The sequence below is a fragment of the Antennarius striatus genome, chromosome 5 (assembly GCF_040054535.1).
Source record: "Antennarius striatus isolate MH-2024 chromosome 5, ASM4005453v1, whole genome shotgun sequence".
Classification (NCBI taxonomy): Eukaryota; Metazoa; Chordata; class Actinopteri; order Lophiiformes; family Antennariidae; genus Antennarius; species Antennarius striatus.
Window position 1 is genome coordinate 17591291 of NC_090780.1, and position 19579 is coordinate 17610869.

The following is a 19579-nucleotide window of genomic DNA, read 5'->3' on the forward strand; positions in this document are numbered from 1 at the left end:
CTCAGTGGAATATAAACCTGGACCAGGTACAATGTTGATGCTGCTGCAATATGTCTTTTCTTCCCTCTACAATCTAGGTCAAGGTGACCCACACATCTCCACATACCTTGAGTCTGTTTTATCCTTCTCTTTCACTACAGTAACGAGTACTGTATGTAGTCACATGATCTTAACATCAGAACTAGCTATGTCTGTCCCAGATCTCCCATCAAGCAATACACTTCCCAAATTTCACCAAAATCAGCAAGACCATCCCCATCTCTCTCTTCCAGTCCATCATATGACTTCTTAACCTGCTGTCAGTCCTCGCTACTCACATCTTTACTGTTCTCCACGTCCGATTCGCTGCTAAAGTCTTCTGTGTTCAGGTTTTCAAAGTCCGATTCCCCAACGGCGATGGGCACACAGACAGTGAGGTTGGGGTTGTGAATGAAGGACATGTAATCCTCATCAATCATATACTTTCCCACACTGCTCCCAATGCCGCTGGTGGTGCCGTTGCCATTTTTAGCATAGTCCAGTTCACGGTTGATGTCCACCGTGTGGTTTGCAATGCAGTTGAGCTTCTTCTCGTACAGCTCATCCAGTGGCTTCTGCTCATCCTCAATAGGCTGCTTGTCACAAGCAGAGCAAAATGAAAAAAAAAAAGTTACTCACGCAAACACATATGTGTATACAGTTGTTTTCATGCATCAATCAAGATCTGCTCATGCACAATCATGTTTAATTAAATGGTACCTTTTTGAGCACTGTGGCTACAAAGATCCTCATGTTAATCTTGAGCCAGCTAATTCCCTTCTTAATACGGGCAACTGCAAGCTGGAGGTTGTTAGGCTCGCCTTCGTCATCTGTGGCTGCGAGGTTGTCTGCGCTAAATGAGCTCAGAAGCAAGGCCAGGAACAGGTTCAGCACCTCAGGAGAAAGATTAAGATTAAAATTAAAGATTAAATTAAAGATTAAAGCACCACACAAGTTAGAACCCACGCCCTCACAATGAGTGGATGAATCATGACTGAGCTTCACAGGCAACTATTATTCAGTAGCATCTACAATATGAACTTTATCGTTTCTTACCACCAGGTTTCCAATAACCATCACCATCATGAAGACAGTAAGGCACATTGTCTGTCCCGCCACCTCCATGCAGTCCCACATGGTCTCAATCCACTCGCCACACAACACTCGGAACACAATGAGGAAGGAGTGGAAGAAGTCATTCATGTGCCAGCGAGGTAATTTGCAGTCCGGGGCGATCTTACACACACAGTCTTTGTAGCTTTTGCCAAACAGCTGCATGCCCACTACAGCAAAGATGAAGACGATGATAGCCAGCACCAGGGTTAGATTACCCAGAGCTCCCACAGAGTTACCAATGATCTTGATTAACATGTTGAGGGTGGGCCATGATTTGGCTAGTTTGAAAACTCTTAACTGAAAAGGAAAAGAGGAAGTTGAATTATTTCTCAGTTATTTATATTATGACAGTGATGTAGAAGGTACACGTATGGCCATGTGAACCCTCATAATGCATGTGTCTTGTGACTTCTGCTAGACTGGACAAACTTCTGTAGAATCAAGCTCACTTCAAGATGATTTTGACTTACGACAAAAGTTCTCTCAATAGTTAAACTAGTACTGATTTGAAGGTTTTAAAGATTTGATGTGATGATCATGAATGATACATTAATTGGTGGTAAATCAAATGCATCTATTCTTATCAACTTACCAATCGGAATGACCTGAGCACTGACAGACCTTCCACTTTAGACAGTAATAGCTCAACTAAACTCAGAGTCACGATGAAGCCATCAAAGCAATTCCATCCCTCCTGGAAGTAGTAGTAGGGATCCATGGCAATGAGCTTGGCAAACATCTCAGCAGCAAAGATTCCAGTGAAAATCTGCAGACCAACATTATAGTCATTATACAAGCCTGGTATTGCATTTTAAATGTTAACAAAACAAACAAACAAACAAACAAAAACTCAAATATGACTAAACAACCACAACATATAAAAACTAGAACCAAGGCAGTTACAGACTGCAACATCCCACGACATGGCAAACACGATCCTGAAGTCTGCTTTCCCCTGAATTCAAAATTTTACCCTGACCTACTTGCATAGGTCAAAGATCAAAGCTAGTGCCCTGACCTACTTTCATAGATCAAAGCACTAACTTTGATCTATGGTCTTACTCACACTGGCCTTCTCCCTTGTCTTTCTATCTTATCCGATTCCTGAGAGTACAAAAGTTGAAATCTGACCCTGACCTAGTTTTCTCAAGGCCAAGATAATCATCTCATTTTCATCCCCTTTGCCGCCCGAGTAATGTGCTTTTTGTTTCATCTTTCTATCTGCAACGGTTGCAAAGATATTTGGTGGACTAACGAACGGACGGACAGACGGACACACAAACGCTGACAATTACAATACATCACCACTTTGAACAGCGCATGGTTTTACTTTGTACTTTACTCTGAAAGTACTAAGTAAACCTAAACTAAAGGGATTTCTCATCACTTTGTTGGCTGTGCTTTTTATCTATACTTCCTAATATTACCAACACAAATTTTTTTTTACCCTATAATAATATTCATTACTTAATATTTTTCTGATTTTCTTATTTCACATCACACTAATCTCTGAAGTGAATTCTTAATTTTTTTGTTAGGTGAAAGCAGCTGGGACTAAAAGGTGATGTGAAAATAATGCAGACTACTGATTGGCCAGAGGGAAGCTTCATTATGTTGTGTCATCAATTAGCAGCACACACACAATTTTCTTCTCAGCAAAAACCCATGCCTGTTATTTTTAAACCAAGCTAGTCAAGCAGACAAAAATCAGCCTTGTCATGGTTTGTTGAGGAGGTGCAGACACGCCTGTCTTTGGAAGCCAATGACAAGGGTCATAAGAAATACATGCTGAGGATGATAACATAGCAGTTTTGTATGACACTGCTATAGCTAGCAGCTACTCTGAGGTGGCAGTATCATCTAATGGGTAACCACCTCAAGAAAAGAGCAATACCAAAGCAGACACGGCTGATGACCTCATTTCCTGCCTTTGTACTGACTCCGTGCCAATACTGTGATCCTGAGACAGGTGAACAACAAAGGCCCCTGACAACAAGGGCAGAGCAAAGACTAATCACAATGTGTCCTGCATACAGCCAAACTTAGTCTGCTGACCAACTCTGTAAGATGACAGAAGTAACATTACATTATATCAAAATACAAAACTGAAGCTGATATGAATTACAAATTTAGAGGAAAAACTACATTTGAGTTTTTAAAAAATGGAGTGATAAATCGTAAAATGATTTGATTAACTCAAAGCTCATTCGATTCATTCATACTGTAAGTCACAACACAAAATTCCCATTTATACCCTTCTAAGGGATTAAGTGTTAAGGGTGGAAGTAACAGAATGCAATTTGACATTTAATTTTCTCAACCTTTTGACATTTTGTTTGATTTTGATGTTTACAACATGCAATTTTTGTCATTAACAGCTTGAGAAAATAAGAACACAACAACTGCCTGTCCCATAAAGGCAGTTCCTGTACCAGTTCTGTGAAAATTACCTCATTACAATCAGTTGATCATGTTTCCACAGTAGAGGAAACTATTTTTAGGAGCTTTGCAACCACCAATTTTAATTAATCTTAGTGTGCTGAATTTTCTTGGCATTGACTGAGTTTAGGGGGTTGTAGCCCTCCAATCTTGAGGTCCAGAGATGAGAGATGAGTAAAGAAAGTTTTGAAATGTTTTACTACGGTATTTTCTATTTTGGTCATCTATTTGCACATCTATTTGCAAATCCTTCCAAAGTGAGAGAGCGAGAGAGAGGGCGGGGGGAGGGGAGAAAGGGAAAGAGAGAGGGGAGAGAGAGAGAGAGAGAGAGAGAGAGAGAGAGAGAGAGAAAGAGGGAGAGAGAGATGGGGGGGGGGTTGATTTTTAAAATTTTGTTTATTTATGAAGGCCAAAGATAATCACGTTGACACAATATATTTGTGGACAACTAACTGTTCTCCACAATCATCTTTTATAACTTTGTCTAAACAAGAACTCACATTTCAAAAAAACAAATCATATGAAATGTAGGACCATAAGCAAAAAATACGGGAATTAGATCAACCACTGAGGGGAGGGAGAGAGAGAGAGAGAGAGTTGAGGTAAGCACAATTCTAAGGAAGCAGGATAGTGACCTGAGTGGGAGTGATGAGAGTTTGGGGAACAGGCTGGCTGACTACATTCAAATGGAAATAAATCTTTAATGAGACCTCATCAGAGTCCTATATACACTATGCGTGTTTTTCTTAAGTGCACATACCAAATGATGCATTGATGTATTGGTTTGAGATCAGGTGGGGTAAACTGAACCTGCAACGCTTCGGTTACTCCCGAGAGAGACAATCAGGTTCATACAAATTTACAAAGATAAATGAGAGCGGTAATAGGAAGGACAAAAGAGGAACTACAGTTTCTCACCAGGTTGCCAGTAGTCAGGACATTGTCAAACTCATCAGTCATGGGGTAGTGCTCCATGGCCATGAAGAGGGTGTTGAGGACGATGCAGATGGTGATGGCCAGGTCAACAAATGGATCCATGACAATCAGGAGGACGATGTGCTTGATCTTCAGCCACAAAGGACAGCACTCCCAGATGAGAAAGATATTAGCAAACTTATACCAACAGGGAGGACATTTCCTCTGAGACTCCTCTAACTCTGCAAGATGAGATGGACAAGAAAGAAAACCAAAAAGTATGATGTAAAAAGCATTGAGGAATGAGTACTGAAGGTGCTAAGTGTTATTTTTATTCCAAATTAATGTAAAAATAAACTTCTTGAATAACAAGCAGCATCTGTATCTGGATGTCAACTTCACTAAATAGCAAAGCTGTAACTGTAATTGTTGATTGTATGAAGTAGAATAAGTTGAACACAGCTAGTTTGAGTTATGATCATATCAGATGAAAACCTCAGTTTGTAGAAAATGTTAAAGGACACATGTGAATGTCTGTACCCTCTAGTAATGTGTTGGTGACGACACTCATCTGGCTGTTGGCTCGGTCCTTTCCTTTGAAAGAGGAGTTGAGTTGATCCACAGATACCATGAGGGAGCCGGAGTGCTTCTTCTTCAACTCCACATCAGTAGTCTGTACTCAGATACAGACACATCATAAATCAGAGATCCTGTATTACTCACATAAAAGCATTACTGCAACCATCACACATCACACCACGATTCAAAATACAACTGAAAATAATTGTTAAATGACAAATTAATCTTTTCATAAGGTTATCAGATCTACAATCAGTAAACCTATTTCACAATATCTTGTTCTTTGATCTTTGCAAATTAGTTTAAAGTATCACCCTCACTTAAACATCCAGCTAATGAAGAGGGAACACAGGGATCGAAACTGGCATTGAAGTCTCTTTAAGGACATCACATATTAGTCAGTTAAAATCTTCCCTGGCTAATATTTGTTTGAAAACAGGGCAATGAATCATGAATCTGTATCATGATTTGTGAAAACTCTTAATCATTATAGTGTAAATTTATGCGCTCTTCTGCATCACAGCACCAAATCTCTGGGTTGTAAGTAGTTGAGTATTGCTAGCAATGTCGAAGTACTGGCATCAAATCTAACTCAATCCTGATGATATGATAGACTAGACTATCAAAACCAGATGTCTACTGAAACCCTTTTGGTAATAGATATTCATTTGTCTTCAGTTTTCTATTTACCTGTATTATGTTTCAAATATTTTAATTATTGAAGTACTGTATTAGTTTATGGCAAATTTTCCAAACCGCTGATGTAATATAATAAATCTAAGCGACAACCCTGAAGTAAAATGGCATGCAATGGCATGCTGGTCAAGAACAGGAGATTCAAGACAAAGTTTCCTGCTGCACCATGCTACATTTTGTGGGTTGAGGTGAATGCAGGTAGACTGGCTTAGAATTAAAGGGGGATTTACCATGCGGCATACAAAGAGGAGAAATATTGTTATTGAGACAAATGTCAAATTTGTTCATGTCCTTCCTGTAACACAACAGCAGTGAATAAAAAAGGACAACAAAAGAAAGAGAGGGAGGCAAAAGGAGAGTGAGATTGAAAGAAAAACAGAAAAAATAGAGGTTTATGATGGCAAGAATATATGTATGGTCCTGGATATGGAAATAAGAATGAAATAATTAAAAGGAGGGGGTTAGGATTTTGTACCTCTTAAATGTGAACCTTGTGGCTATTTGCAATATTGGAACTGAAATGTTAAGATTACTCATACTTTAATACTGTTAGACATTAATCAATGAAATGATCATCATACTGCCTCAGCTGGTTAGAGCATTATAGGGCTGTTAAAAAGGATCAGCAGGATAAAGAGCATTCAGTCAAGGAGTAGTGCAGTTGCATTGTAACACATATTTAAGGTAGGGAGAAGCTCCCAAGTTTGAGGAAAAGAGGGATGAGAGCCAAGGAGGTTGTGAAGGAGAAGCTGCAGAGAGCTGAGGCCACCACCATCATGCCTAAACAATATTGGTATCCCATGGACGTCCTTACACTGTCTTCAGTGGCTGCCTTATCTATTTTCACCTCAGGCAGAAGCCGTCTGCCAGGCCCAGGGCCGATGAGAGACACCACGCCATTGCAGTCCACTGTGCTGTTCCTCTTCCCTCCGGCGTGGGGTGCCAGTGGGTGAATCCTTGATGAGCCTTGGCTGTAGCCACTGTAGCTGTTGCGCCGGTAAGGGATAAAAAGCGAACCTCGCCGATCTTCGCTCTCCTCCACTGTACTGTGCTCATCATCAGCAAATTCATTCTCTGAGCCCATGTCCTTGGAACGGCCTTTGAAGCTGAAGATGCTACTCCGGCTGTTATGGCGTGACATGAAGGGGGACCCTGGGATGCTGAGGAGTGACTGGTAGGAAAAAGACAGATGCAGATAGTTGATGAGTTATTTATGACAGCCGAAAGCTGATTAAATAAATGGAATTACCAAAAGCTAACAAGAATAAACCAGTGGGTGGAAAGAAAAAGACAAATTTCAAATAAAAGTAGAGAGGAAAAATCTAAGTGCTGAACTGAAACCAAGCTTTTCTTTAAAAATTCAAAAGACAAATGATCTACAGAATATCAAAATTAACTACTAATCGAGAGAGATATGGTTCCAACTGAAATGAATTACAACATACACAACAAACAATAATTAGTTTGATATATTAAGACATACTAGGATATTAGGATATATAAAGAGGCAGCTCCTCCGAGAGCTGCCACATTATTGTGGTGGGGGAGTTTCAGTACCCAAGTGATCCCAGGAGCTATGCTGTCAGGGGCTTTATGCTCCTGCTAGGGTCTCCCTTGGCAAACAGGTCCTGGGTGACGGGTCAGATGAAGAGCAGCACAAAAACCCCTATGATGAGTAAAAAATCAATGACTGTGACATCGCCCGGTATGGCGCAACCAGGGCCTCACCCTGGAGCCAGGCCTGGGGTTGGGGCTCGTATGCAAGAGCGTGGTGGCTGGGCCTCCGCCCACGGCCGGGCTCGGCCTGAAAGGACAACGTGGGCCCAACCTCCGGTGGACGCACCACCCACCGAGGAAACCGTAGGGCAGTGGTCCCCAACCTTTTTTGCGCCACGGACCGGTTTCATCTAAGACAATATTTCACGGACCGGCCTTCATTTGCTCTATAATTGTTAATGACGCCAGGACAGCTGTAGTCTAATAATAAATCATCCGCAGTGGTTTTATGTGAAATGCAGACATCAACAGACAATAAACAAACAAACAAATGCCGCTTCGCAAGGACAGGAGTTTGGAAATGGAAACAGGGTTTGCGATACTTTTTGGGCAATCTCAGGATAATCTGCCCTGATTTTAATCCAGTACACTGGACCGGTGGTGGGCACTTAATTTAGTAATAAAACATCTTTCCGACTCCGAAATAAATAAAACGGAAGTAATGTAAATCATTCTTTAATTCTGTGCGGCCCGATACCAAATGACCCACGGACCGGTAGCGGTCCGCGGCCCAGGGGTTGGGGACCACTGCCGCAGGGGACAGCTGCAGTGTGGATTCGGTGGCAGTCGTCAGCATGGGGCCCGACGACCCAATCCCCAGACAAAGAGTCTAGCTCTACGGACATGGAATGTCACCTCGCTGGGGGAAAGGAGCCAGGGCTTGTGGGGGAGGTTAAGAGGTACCGACTAGATATAGTCGGGCTCACCTCCACCCACAGCTTGGGCTCTGGAACCCAAACCCTTGAGAGGGGCTGAACTCTCCATTTTTCTGGTGTTGTCCAAGGTGAGAGGCAGCGGGCTGGTGTGGGCTTGCTTGTGGCCCCACAGCTCAGCCATCATATGTTGGAGTTCACCCGAGTGAATGAGGGGGTTGTCTCTCTGCGCCTTCGGGTTGGGGACAGGTGTCTCACTGTCGTTTTGTCCTACGGGCCAAATGGCAGAGCGGAATACCTGGCCTTCTTGGAGTCCCTGGGAGGGGTATTGAATAGTGCTCTGACTGGGGACTCCATTGTTCTCCTTGGGAACTTCAACGCTCACGTGGGCAATGACAGTGAGACCTGGAAAGGGGTGATTGGGATGAACGGCTTCCCGATCTGAACACGAGTGGTGTTTTGTTATTGGACTTCTGTGCTAGTCACAATTTGTCCATAACGAACACCTTGTTCAACCACAGGGATGTCCATAAGTGCACATGGCACAAAGACTCCCTTGGCCGGAGGTCAATGATCAACTTTGTTGTTGTATCATCAGACCTCCGACTGTGTGTGTTGGACACTCGGGTGAAGAGAGGGGCAGAGCTGTCAACCGATCACCATCTGGCGGTGACCTGGATCCGCTGGCAGAGCAGGGAGCTGGACAGACTCGGCAGGCCCAAACGTGTTTTGAGAGTCTGTTGGGAACGTCTGGCAGAACCCTTTGTCAGTGAGGTCGTCAACTTCCACCTCCAGGAGAGCTCCCAGATCCCGCAGGAGGCTGGGGACATTGAGTCAGAGTGGACCATGTTCTCCGGCTGCTTGTCGCTGTGGTCGCAAGGTCTCTGGTGCCTGTCGCGGCGGTAACCCCCCAACCCGGTGGTGGACACCAGAAGTAAGGAATGCCGTCAAGCTGAGGAAGGAGTCTTATCAAATCTTGTTGAATTGTGGGACTCCGGAGGCAGCTGACGGGTACAGGCAGGACAGGCCTACTGCAGCTTGAGTAGTTGCAAAGGGCAAAATCTCGGGTCTGGGAGGAGTTCAGGGAGGCCATAATAATAATAATGGATTAGATTTATATAGCGCTTTCTTGCCTGGACACTCAAAGTCGCTTACATAGGATCTATTATTCATTCACACCTCATTCATACTTGGTGGTGGTAAACTACGTATGTAGCCACAGCTGCCCTGGAGCAGACTGACGGAGGCGTGGCTGCCAATCTGCGCCTAAGGTCCCTCCGACCACCACCGGAACAATCACACACATTCGCACACCAGTGAGTGCCTCACTGGAGGCAAGGAGGGTAAAGTGTCTTGCCCAAGGACACAACGACAAATGACTCAGCGGGGGCGGAATCGATCCGCCGATCTTGAATCATTGGACGACCCACTCTACCTGTGAGCCACGGTCGCCTCATGGAGGAAGGCTATCGGTCAGCCTCGAAGAAATTCTCGCAAACCATTCGGCGCCTCAGGAGGGGAGAGCGGTGCACAGCCAACACTGTTTACAGTAGAGGCAGAGAGCTGCTGACCTCGACTGGGGATATTGTCGGGAGGTGGAACAAATACTTTGAGGATCTCCTCAATCCCGCTGCCATGTCCTACACAGAGGAAGCAGAGGCTGAGGTCTCAGAAGTGGACTTGTCCATCACCCAAGCTGAAGTCACCGAGGTGGTTGCCAAACTCCTCGGTGGCAAAGCACCGGGGGTGGATCAGATTCACCCTGAGTACCTCAAGTCTCTGGATGTGCAGGGACTGTCATGGTTGGCACGTCTCTGTAACATCACATGGCAGTCGAGGACAGTACCTCTGGATTGGCAGACCAGGGCGATGGTCCCTCTTTTCAAAAAGGGGGACTGGAGGGTGTGTTCCAACTACTGTATAGGGGGATCACACTCCTCAGCCTCCTGGGGAAAGTCTACTCCAGGGTACTGGAGAGGCGGATTAGACCGATAGTCGAACCACAGATTCAGGAGGAACAATGCGGTTTTCGTCCCGGTCACGGAACACTGGAACGGCTCTACACTCTCTATCGAGGGTTCATGGGAGTTTTCCCAACCATTCCACATGTGTTTTGTGGATCTGGAGGAAGGCATTCGATCGTATCCCTCCTGGTACATGAGGGACACGATCGTGTCTGGATCCCATACTGCTTCGGGAGTATGGGTTCTGGGGCCCCTTGCTGAGGGCTGTCCGGTCCCTGTATGACTGAAGCCGGAGCTTGGTTCGCACTGCCGGCAGTAAGTCAGACCTGTTCCAGGTTCATGTTGGACTCCGGCAGGGCTGCTCTCTATCATCGGTTCTGTTCATAATCTTTATGGACAAAATTTCTAGGTGCAGCCAGGGTCCGGAGGGAGTCCGGTTTGGTGACAAAAGGATTTCATCTCTGCTTTTTGCAGACGATGTTGTCTTGTTGGCATCATCAAACCTGGACCTTGAGCATGCACTGGGACGGTTTGCGGTTTGTGTGACGTGAGAGGGATGAGGATCAGCGACTCTAAATCCGAGGCCATGGTTCTTGACCAGAAAAGGGTGGTGTGCCCTCTTCAGGTCGGTGGAGAGTCTTCGCCCCAAGTGGAGGAGTTTAAGTATCTTGGGGTCTTGTTCACAAGTGAGGGAAGGATGGAACGTGAGATTGACAGACGGATCGGTGCAGCTTTTGCAGTGATGTTGTTACTGTATAGATCTGTCGTGGTGATGAAGGAGCTGAGTCGCAAGACGAAGCTCTCGATTTACCAGTCAATCTACGTTCCTACTCTCACCTATGGTCATGAGCTTTGGGTCATGACCGAAAGAACAAGATCCCGGATACAAGCGGCTGAAATGAGTTTCCTCCGTAGAGTGGCTGGGTGCTCCCTTAGAGACAGGGTGAGGAGCTCAGTCACTAGGGGGGGAGCTTGGAGTAGAGCCGCTGCTCCTCCGCCTGGAGCGGAGCCAGCTAAGGTGGCTCAGGGATCCTGGACGCCTCCCTGGGGAGGTGTTCCAGGCATGTCCTACCTGGAGGAGACCTCGAGGAAGACCTAGGACACGCTGGAGGGACTATGTCTCTCGGCTGGCCTGGGAACGCCTCTGGGGAGAGGGAAGTATGGGCCTCGCTGCTGAGACTGTTGCCCCCGCGACCCACCCCCGGATAAGCAGTAGATGATGGATGGATGGATGGATGGATGGATGGATGGATGGATGGAGGACAAAATAATAGTTTTGGTATTCATAAAATCCTAAAATCAGAAAGATTATCCCTTTGCAAATTTTTACCATAGTTTATTTCTCATGCCATCCTGTCATTCAAACCATAAATGCATTCTAAGCCTTAATTTTCACCATTCATAGTCTAGGGCTGTCAGTTGAGATATCAGCTGTACTCATTAACACGTAAGATCTATCCAATAACACACTGTAACCCAATGGTTGATCTCTGTACAGCTGTCTGCCCACGCACCTTTCAACTTAAAGTCATCACCCCTTCTTCACAGAATCCCCAAATCATAATTTCATCATCCTCAACAGAGCCATTAGCCACCACCACCAAAACTGCTTGAACTCCTGATTTAATTTGCTGCTATTTGTTATAGATGCAATCACAATCTCCCCAGACAGTGTAAACTCGAAAGAATTTCTGACAGGATTATCTAACATATGATCTGCAGCAGTGAGCAGTAATCTTTGCTGAATCTTGATTGATTTGTCAGCATCATGTATGCGAGTCTGCACTCAACATTCCACAAAGTCAGAATTGTACTGGCAGACACACGCAGTGGTGGTGTCATAAGAAATGATCAAGGAAGTCATGTTTGACACCACAGTCCAAGCCAAAAAAACCAGGAAAAGGAAACAGAAGAAATAAGCAAATTATATGATCTCAAATATTTTCTTGTCTTTCCTGAGGTTTTCAAAACTTTTGACCTCATCAGACTATAAGGAGAAGACTCAAAAACTCATATTCAATAAGGCTGCAAGGACCAGAGAACTGATGCACTACCTGGGGTCAACGGATTGGAAAATGGCAAAAGCTGATTTGAGGTGAACATCATAGGAAAGTGGCAATCAGGGGAGATGGTCCAGCAAACATACTACAGGCAGGAGAAAAGAGTTTGCCAAGGCAGAGGCAGACTTGGACCCTTCCCAAATTTCCAGTGTAAACAACATCAGAGGGAGGCATATGCAAGTCTAGGAGGAAGTGATGACAGAGGAGGAAGCTGGTGATCGAGATGGAAAAACACTGGAGAGGAAGGTCACCTTGGAAAAATTGATTGGGCAAAGCTTTATAAGGGAAGTTAGCATGAGGGAGAAGTATGAGGGACTACTCAGCAGGTATAGGCAACATGACTGTAAAGCAATATTTGAAGTTGTATGCCAGTCTTCCGTCCACAAGTCTCTGGTACAGACATATTATTAGATGGGGTGAATAAGACAGAAACAAGAAGAGCTTAAGAATGGTTACTATGAGTCAAAGGGTGGACATAGCTAACTTCTCTTGTGGACACAATCTGATGCCTGATCTACATAAGCTGGACCGGGTCACATGAGGGTGAAAGACCTATGAATTCCAAACACATAACTAATGCTGTGCTAAAAACAACAGTAATATGAAACAGTACATGTTTTTGCTCAGCCTAGCATTTACTGAAAAGCTTTACTGATATATCTTACCTGGTTCATGATGGATGTCTTCCTTCCCAGCCGACTTCCTGGGAAACGAATGGTGCTTTTCTTGCTGCCATCGTCAGACTCAGATTTAACAACCTTCTCGCTGTCTCCCTTCTCTTTCTCCTGTTCTTTCTGTCGCCATTTCTTCTTGCGATTGCGACGTTCCTTTGCACTCTTGGAGCTCAGCTTAGATACCTCAGAGGAGCTACGAGACAAGTGCCCCCCTCCTTCGTCTTCTAACGCAGCCTCTGACACCGTGCCTGCAGATGTCGCCAAGGCAGCAGCCTAAGAAAAGCCAACACTCTTGATAATCACACAGTAATGGCAATTGATTAAGACATATGTATCAGAAACAACAGTGAGACAAACCTGTGTCTCCTCTTGCTGCTTCTTGAGTTGTTCCAGCATTGCCTTGAACTCAGCCTCTTTCTGCTCCGCCTCCTCTATAGTAGCTTGGTTCTGCTCTTCATAGGCCATGGCCACCACAGCTAATATGAGATTGACCAGGTAGAAGGAGCCCACAAAGATGACCAGCACAAAGAAGATCATGTAGGTCTTTCCTGCAGCTCGTAGAGTCTAACACATACACAAAGAAGACATATAGGGTGATTTCAAATGGGATTATGATCTGCTTACACAGATATTCTGTTCTATTGATGAGAACTAAAGGGAACGGACCTCAGCAGGAGTTCTGTCTTTATGACTTAATGTCTGCACGACAGTAATCCTTCACGCAATCGCGCATCAACACGCGCAACTTCACCTCATCACAGATTTTTAGTAGATAGTCACGTGCTACTGTATGCGCAATTCTATTGGCTGATGGCATCCGGAAATGCGCTACGTTCTGTGAGTCTCGGAACACAACGCACTTACGTGAGGCACAAAAGTGCTCTAAACAGTCAATAAGAGTGTGGGAAAAGGTAATACAGATGGAAGGTGGTTTAATATCAGTATATAGTTTGCTCCTATATCATGGAATTAGTTATTCGCGTGTGGTTCCTGGAACACATTAACTGCGAGGAACGAGTGCACACTTTATTTTGTCAGAGAAATGTGAATGAAAAGAATTAAGCCTTAGAATACAAACAGGTGATATATTTCAGAATTTAAAACTTGTTTTTTCTTGTGTGAAAGAACCAATTCTTTCTACTGTACATTCTTCAGGTCAGCTGTCCTTCCTTCACTTTTATTCAGAGGGCATATTACCCAAGGGGAAGAGCTGTTGGGAGGCGTTATGCTGAATCATTCAGGCATAAGGATGATGGTGAATATACTTATCTAATAATGGGCTCTAAAACAGATCAGAGATGTGTAAAAAAAACCCTTAAACCACAATGTGAGTAAATGTAGCTAGCTTTTTGTATTATCTGGACAATATGAGTCCATTTATAGACAAACAGGAATCAAGGCAAACACTGTTTTACCAGCATGTAGAGATTTTCCCAGAAGTCTTGGGTCATGAGCCGAAAGAGGGTGAGGAAAGCCCATCCAAAGCTGTCAAAGCTGGTGTAGCCATAGTTGGGGTTTCTCCCAGCTTTCATACACGTGTAACCCTCAGGACATTGTCTAAAATAAGCATGCAGAAATACAAAAACTGAAAGCTAACAAATGAGAAAGCAAATAGCAAGGAACATACCTCAATCCCCATACTAAGGGAGATCTGATTATTGACCAAGTGCTTTTCTGCTGACAGATATCATGGCTTCAATATGACAAAAAGCTGGCAGAAGGTTTTGGGTCAGTGGGTTGGAATATTGACCACACACACCATTTTCTTATGCACTAGGTATTATAAACATTGTGTGAATGATCGGGGCAAAACTATTTAAAGTATTGAAAGAGCCAAAATATTTAAGTATGATCCGAAATATTAAAGCGCGATCCAAAATACTGAAACATAAATAATGAGAAATGCAATGGGAGAGTGAAGCTGTGTCTTACCCTGAGTCAGAACTATTTCCACATAGTAGAGCGTCTAGCTGATCAGGGAGGAAGTAGAAATTAGCTGTGAAAACAAGCCATAAAACAATTGGCTGCATTAGCCACTGGGCAAAAATACGGTATATTTTTGAAGATAATTATTCCGTTTTCATTTTAATATCAGAAAGAAAACAATTATATTGAACAGAATTACCAAGATGCATACACCTTGTTATAATGCATAATAGTTCAGTGTCAAGGCAATCACTTACTGTCATTCATGATGTACTCGCTCCAATCAAAGCCTCTGCTGCCATTGGCCAGGACTTGCTCTGTCATGTTGATGGGCCAAATTACACACTTATTCCTCAAGTTCCCCATGAAGAGTTGCAGTCCAATCAAAGCAAAGACACTGAGACAGAAGACGGTCAAGATCATCACATCTGACAGCTTCTTCACAGACTGGATCAAAGCACCCACGATGGTCTTCAGGCCTGTCGATTAGCATATGACAAAAACGCACACATACACACACACACACACACACAAACGTGCATGAATGCACACACAAAAACGGGCAATCTCACGTACACATATGCACAAACATACAAAATCAAATGTATACCCCACACACACATACACACAAACAAACACACACACACACACACACACACACACACACACACACACACACACACACACACACACACACACACACACACACACACACACACAATACACAATAAATAACAGACACACATGGATGGGCACATATCAATGAACTGCAACTGAGTTTGGCTTTATTTTTGAAGTTTTATTCTGTAAAATAATCATAAAGTTGTCTCTAGAGCCTATATACATACGTAGATTTTGTATAAAATAAATTTAAAAAATGCAGGTTTAAGGATTAAACACATGTACTTGTACTATCTATACTGCACCAATATTTTTTTTGCTTTTCTAAAATCTTTAATGTGTTGAATATTTTTGTGCAGATGTCTTAACATAGGAAGAGTTATTTTTTTACATTTATGTCTTAAATAAATATATAAAACACAAAAATAAAAAGCAAAGACATATTTCGTTTGTTATACCAGTACAGATATAGATAACACATTAAATTTTTTACACAAAACATCACAACAAACAATGCAGCTTGTAAAGGAAGTTTCCATCAGAAAGACACTTTTACGTTTTCACATTTTACTTAACACCACTCGTACCTATGTGAACCAACAGTTCTTAAAAGTTCCCATTTTCTATTGAGGAAAGACTGATGACATCACATGATGTGAAGAGGTGAGTTTTCTCACATAATTACGATTTCACTTTGTCCATCTGTGGAAAATTCCTGACTAAATACAATTAAGAATTACACTGCATCCAACAAAATAGTTTAACATAACAGCATTCCAAGATCCAGGGTATTCAAAGAGTCAGGAAGTGAAGAGTAGAAAGACAGGAGTTGGGAGAGGGGTCAATGAGAGGTGGCATGCAAAGTCATTTAAACGCCAAGGCTGAAGGAAATGAAGGATATGTTTGAATCACCTGTTACTAAACTTTGATGGTAACTTGTCTTAACAGAAGTGTCTCTTTCTCAACCTCCAGATGCGTGTATGCATGCTAAATGGCAATTTGGTTGAGGCACTTCAGTCTACATATTATCAAAAGTAATAAATTATTTCTTAAATTAAAATAATTGACTTACAATATTAGTCATTTTGTTTCCTCTGAGACAATAATTTTACAATATTTTATTCTGTACATACAGTATGTAGTCCATGAACAGGAAGTGTGCCTGGTGGCACCTGGGAACAGCTGGTGTCTGGGGCTGATTTTAATCCTAAGATATTTTGACATAAATATGTTAAAGAGACCAGAGAGGACTCAGGGATCAATTTGGTTGCAATAGCAGAAACTCAGGGTCTAGTCAGTAAGATGCTTGCCTTTCTTGGGCTTCAACAGTGCATGCTGCACAAGATCAGTGCTGGCCTTCAATATAGCCAACATCCCAATGTGATCTTTGTCCAATCTTTCCAGAAATGTCTTTTATTGTCAGTTAACACAAAGGCAGAATGCACATTACATGACAGGATAAGTACTGCACAGGGACAGTGTAATTGAAGAAAGACTGATATGGGCTGCACTACAGGCCAATATCAATTAAGAAGATTTGTTTGCAGAGTAAATAAGTATGATTTACTTCTTACCCTTTCTCACTCGTTTGTCAGCTGGTATAACTTTTAAATGTTTATTTTAAACATGAAAGTCTTACCCGAGCATTCATTTCACCGTTTATCAAGGCCTGGAGGGACATGTAGCAACGGCGTGGCATCTCCCAGGTGTATGCTACGTGTAGATGATATCCCACTGTTTGTTTCCAAATCGTGGTGGTCTTACCACCAGGAAGTGTGTAGGTTAGAAGTCAAAGATCTTGCCTTCAGATTTTTCAACCAGGAAGACAAATAATGGCTTGAACATACAGTATGCCAAAAATCCACAGGGTCTGAGCCCTGGATTCATGATTCACTACACAGACCAGGTTTGGAACAGTCAGCTGTCGGCTGTCCAGCTGCCAGTGACAGCGACAGATTTTTTTTCTTGTTTTGTTTCTCTCATTTGTCTACTTTAGCCCATGTATTATTTCAAAAAATGTATTTAAATTGGTTAACTGTGTGTGTGTGTGTGTGTGTTATATTTTTTGATTTTATTTTAATTCCAATATGTCCCTCACCCTTCTGTTTCTAAAATATGAAGCCTCAATCAAAAAACTCCTAATAGATAACAAAATCAAAGACAGAACCCCTAAAAGCGTTTGTATCAAAGCTTCATGCAGCACTGATGCATTGTTAAATTAGGCTTGGCAGTCTTAGGGGGGTAAATTGTGAGATTGTGAAAATTCGGATTAAGAATAAACAGAGCAAAAACCAGATGTGCAATAAGATGATGGCTATGTTTTTTCATTATTTTTAACCACTGTGATATTGTCCTGAAAGCCCACTGACAGACATTAAAAGCTTACCTCCTTCCCTGACCTATCCCATAGTTTGAGAAATTATTTTTTAAATATTTAAACTTTTATTATTCAAATGTACGTGTTACAAATGCTCATCCGTCCTTATGGGACATGTGAGCCCTCAGAACTGCCAATAGACTGCTAAGCCAATCAAAAATGTATTCTTACCATTTTTGATTGTAATAGAAAAATAAAGTTTTAAAAAATATTGACATTCTAAAACTGTTTCTAGAAATACAAAACATATCAAAGTAAAGTAACTACTAAAATAAGATCAAGTCAGCTCAGCCTTAGTGTTTAAATGGGAGTCTCACCTGGAATGACAGAAATAGTTTTCAATGCTCGGAGAACCCTGAACGTTCTCAGCGCCGAAACATTCCCAAGGTCCACAAACTCTGTTATATATCTGTAACAAGGTAGGATGACACACATAACAGAACCCCATGACACACAACACACACACACACAATAACAATACACAAATCCACTTATATACGCCCAACAACACAACACCAGCACCACCATCGAAGACCAGGAGGACACACCACTGTGAAGGAGAAAGCGTCTGTCCGACTAGTGGGAAGAAAACAAAGGAGGAACAGGAGAGGGACTTGAAAAAAAAACTACACCTAACATGAACCCCGTGACTCGCCCGCCCACAAACCCAAACACCTGGACTGTCTTACCTGGAATAACTGAAATTGTTTTCAAAGCCCTCAGAACCCTGAACGTACGCAGAGCTGAAACATTGCCTAGGTTTACAAACTCTGTTATATACCTGCAAGGTGGATCAGACACAGTTACTCAGCAGCCATCCCATAGAGAGGACAGAAAGAAGAGAGCATCATAATATTTTTATAATGATTTGGCATGAAGGTTCTGTAGGCCAGTGGTTCCACACTGGGGACCCCTGGATTGGTACAAATTAAGAACATTTGATTTTTTTCTAAAATCCCCCATTTGATAAGGAATTTATTTTAGATGTATGACACCACAATAGTCATAGATTCTTTGATTGTGTTTCACATGGATCACACTAGATGAATTATTTGGGGGGAGGGAGGGGGACTCAGACTCCACCACTGCTATAAATAAGTGCATGACCTCATATCTGTAACATGTTGAAAGTGGGAAAACCTTTAATAAGACATAAACATTATAGCCAAGGAACATCAATTCAGGTAAAGATAAAGAAATGTCAATCTTGTTCACTTCCTTTGTCTCCCTGTAAAGTGGTATGTTTATTGGTATGTTTATTAATTTATTTATGAGAGACATTTGAGTTTAGGTAAATACTTTATTAACTCTATTAACTGCAGGTCTGTGTCTTATTTAAGTCCTCACAACTTACGTTATTGTGAACAGGTAATAAACTGCTGGTAAAAGGCAACTACATAAACAGCAGGTTGTGTTCAGATATGAAAACAGCCCCCCCAAAAACGAGGGACAAAGCAACTTAAGAAAAAAATATTCCCTTATGTAATGTTAGCATATTACGAGTACCTTAATGCTGGGTCAAATGACTTTACTTGGCAAATATTTTTAATTACATTTTCAGATGAAATACATATGACTTGTTGTGTGAGAGGTCAGGTTTCATCAACACTATAATGGCTGTTCTCTGGATACATTTCATGACTTATATCAAAAAGCTAGCATAAACAATACCAAGATGCTGGTGCCATCACGCCTGAATATAGTCATTATTAATGTGTTCAGAAGGATTTTAGTGTAAGTAATCAGATTACCTGCAACAGGAGGA

General features: G+C 42.5%; 1 protein-coding gene across 1 annotated transcript in view; it reads right to left on the reverse strand.

Moving 5' to 3' along the window:
* The window catches only part of LOC137596020 (sodium channel protein type 8 subunit alpha-like), a 37166-nt gene that overhangs the window by 8826 nt on the left and 8761 nt on the right, over positions 1–19579 (reverse strand). The window contains exons 5-17 of the mRNA XM_068316427.1: positions 18504–18595; positions 15074–15295; positions 14823–14886; positions 14306–14447; positions 13248–13454; positions 12882–13163; positions 6578–6934; positions 5029–5161; positions 4492–4730; positions 1727–1900; positions 1075–1431; positions 739–912; positions 318–614 (exon numbers count right to left, since the gene is read on the reverse strand). Of these exons, the coding sequence (XP_068172528.1) occupies positions 318–614; positions 739–912; positions 1075–1431; positions 1727–1900; positions 4492–4730; positions 5029–5161; positions 6578–6934; positions 12882–13163; positions 13248–13454; positions 14306–14447; positions 14823–14886; positions 15074–15295; positions 18504–18595 (2740 nt within the window). The remainder of the gene's footprint in view (positions 1–317; positions 615–738; positions 913–1074; positions 1432–1726; positions 1901–4491; positions 4731–5028; positions 5162–6577; positions 6935–12881; positions 13164–13247; positions 13455–14305; positions 14448–14822; positions 14887–15073; positions 15296–18503; positions 18596–19579) is intronic.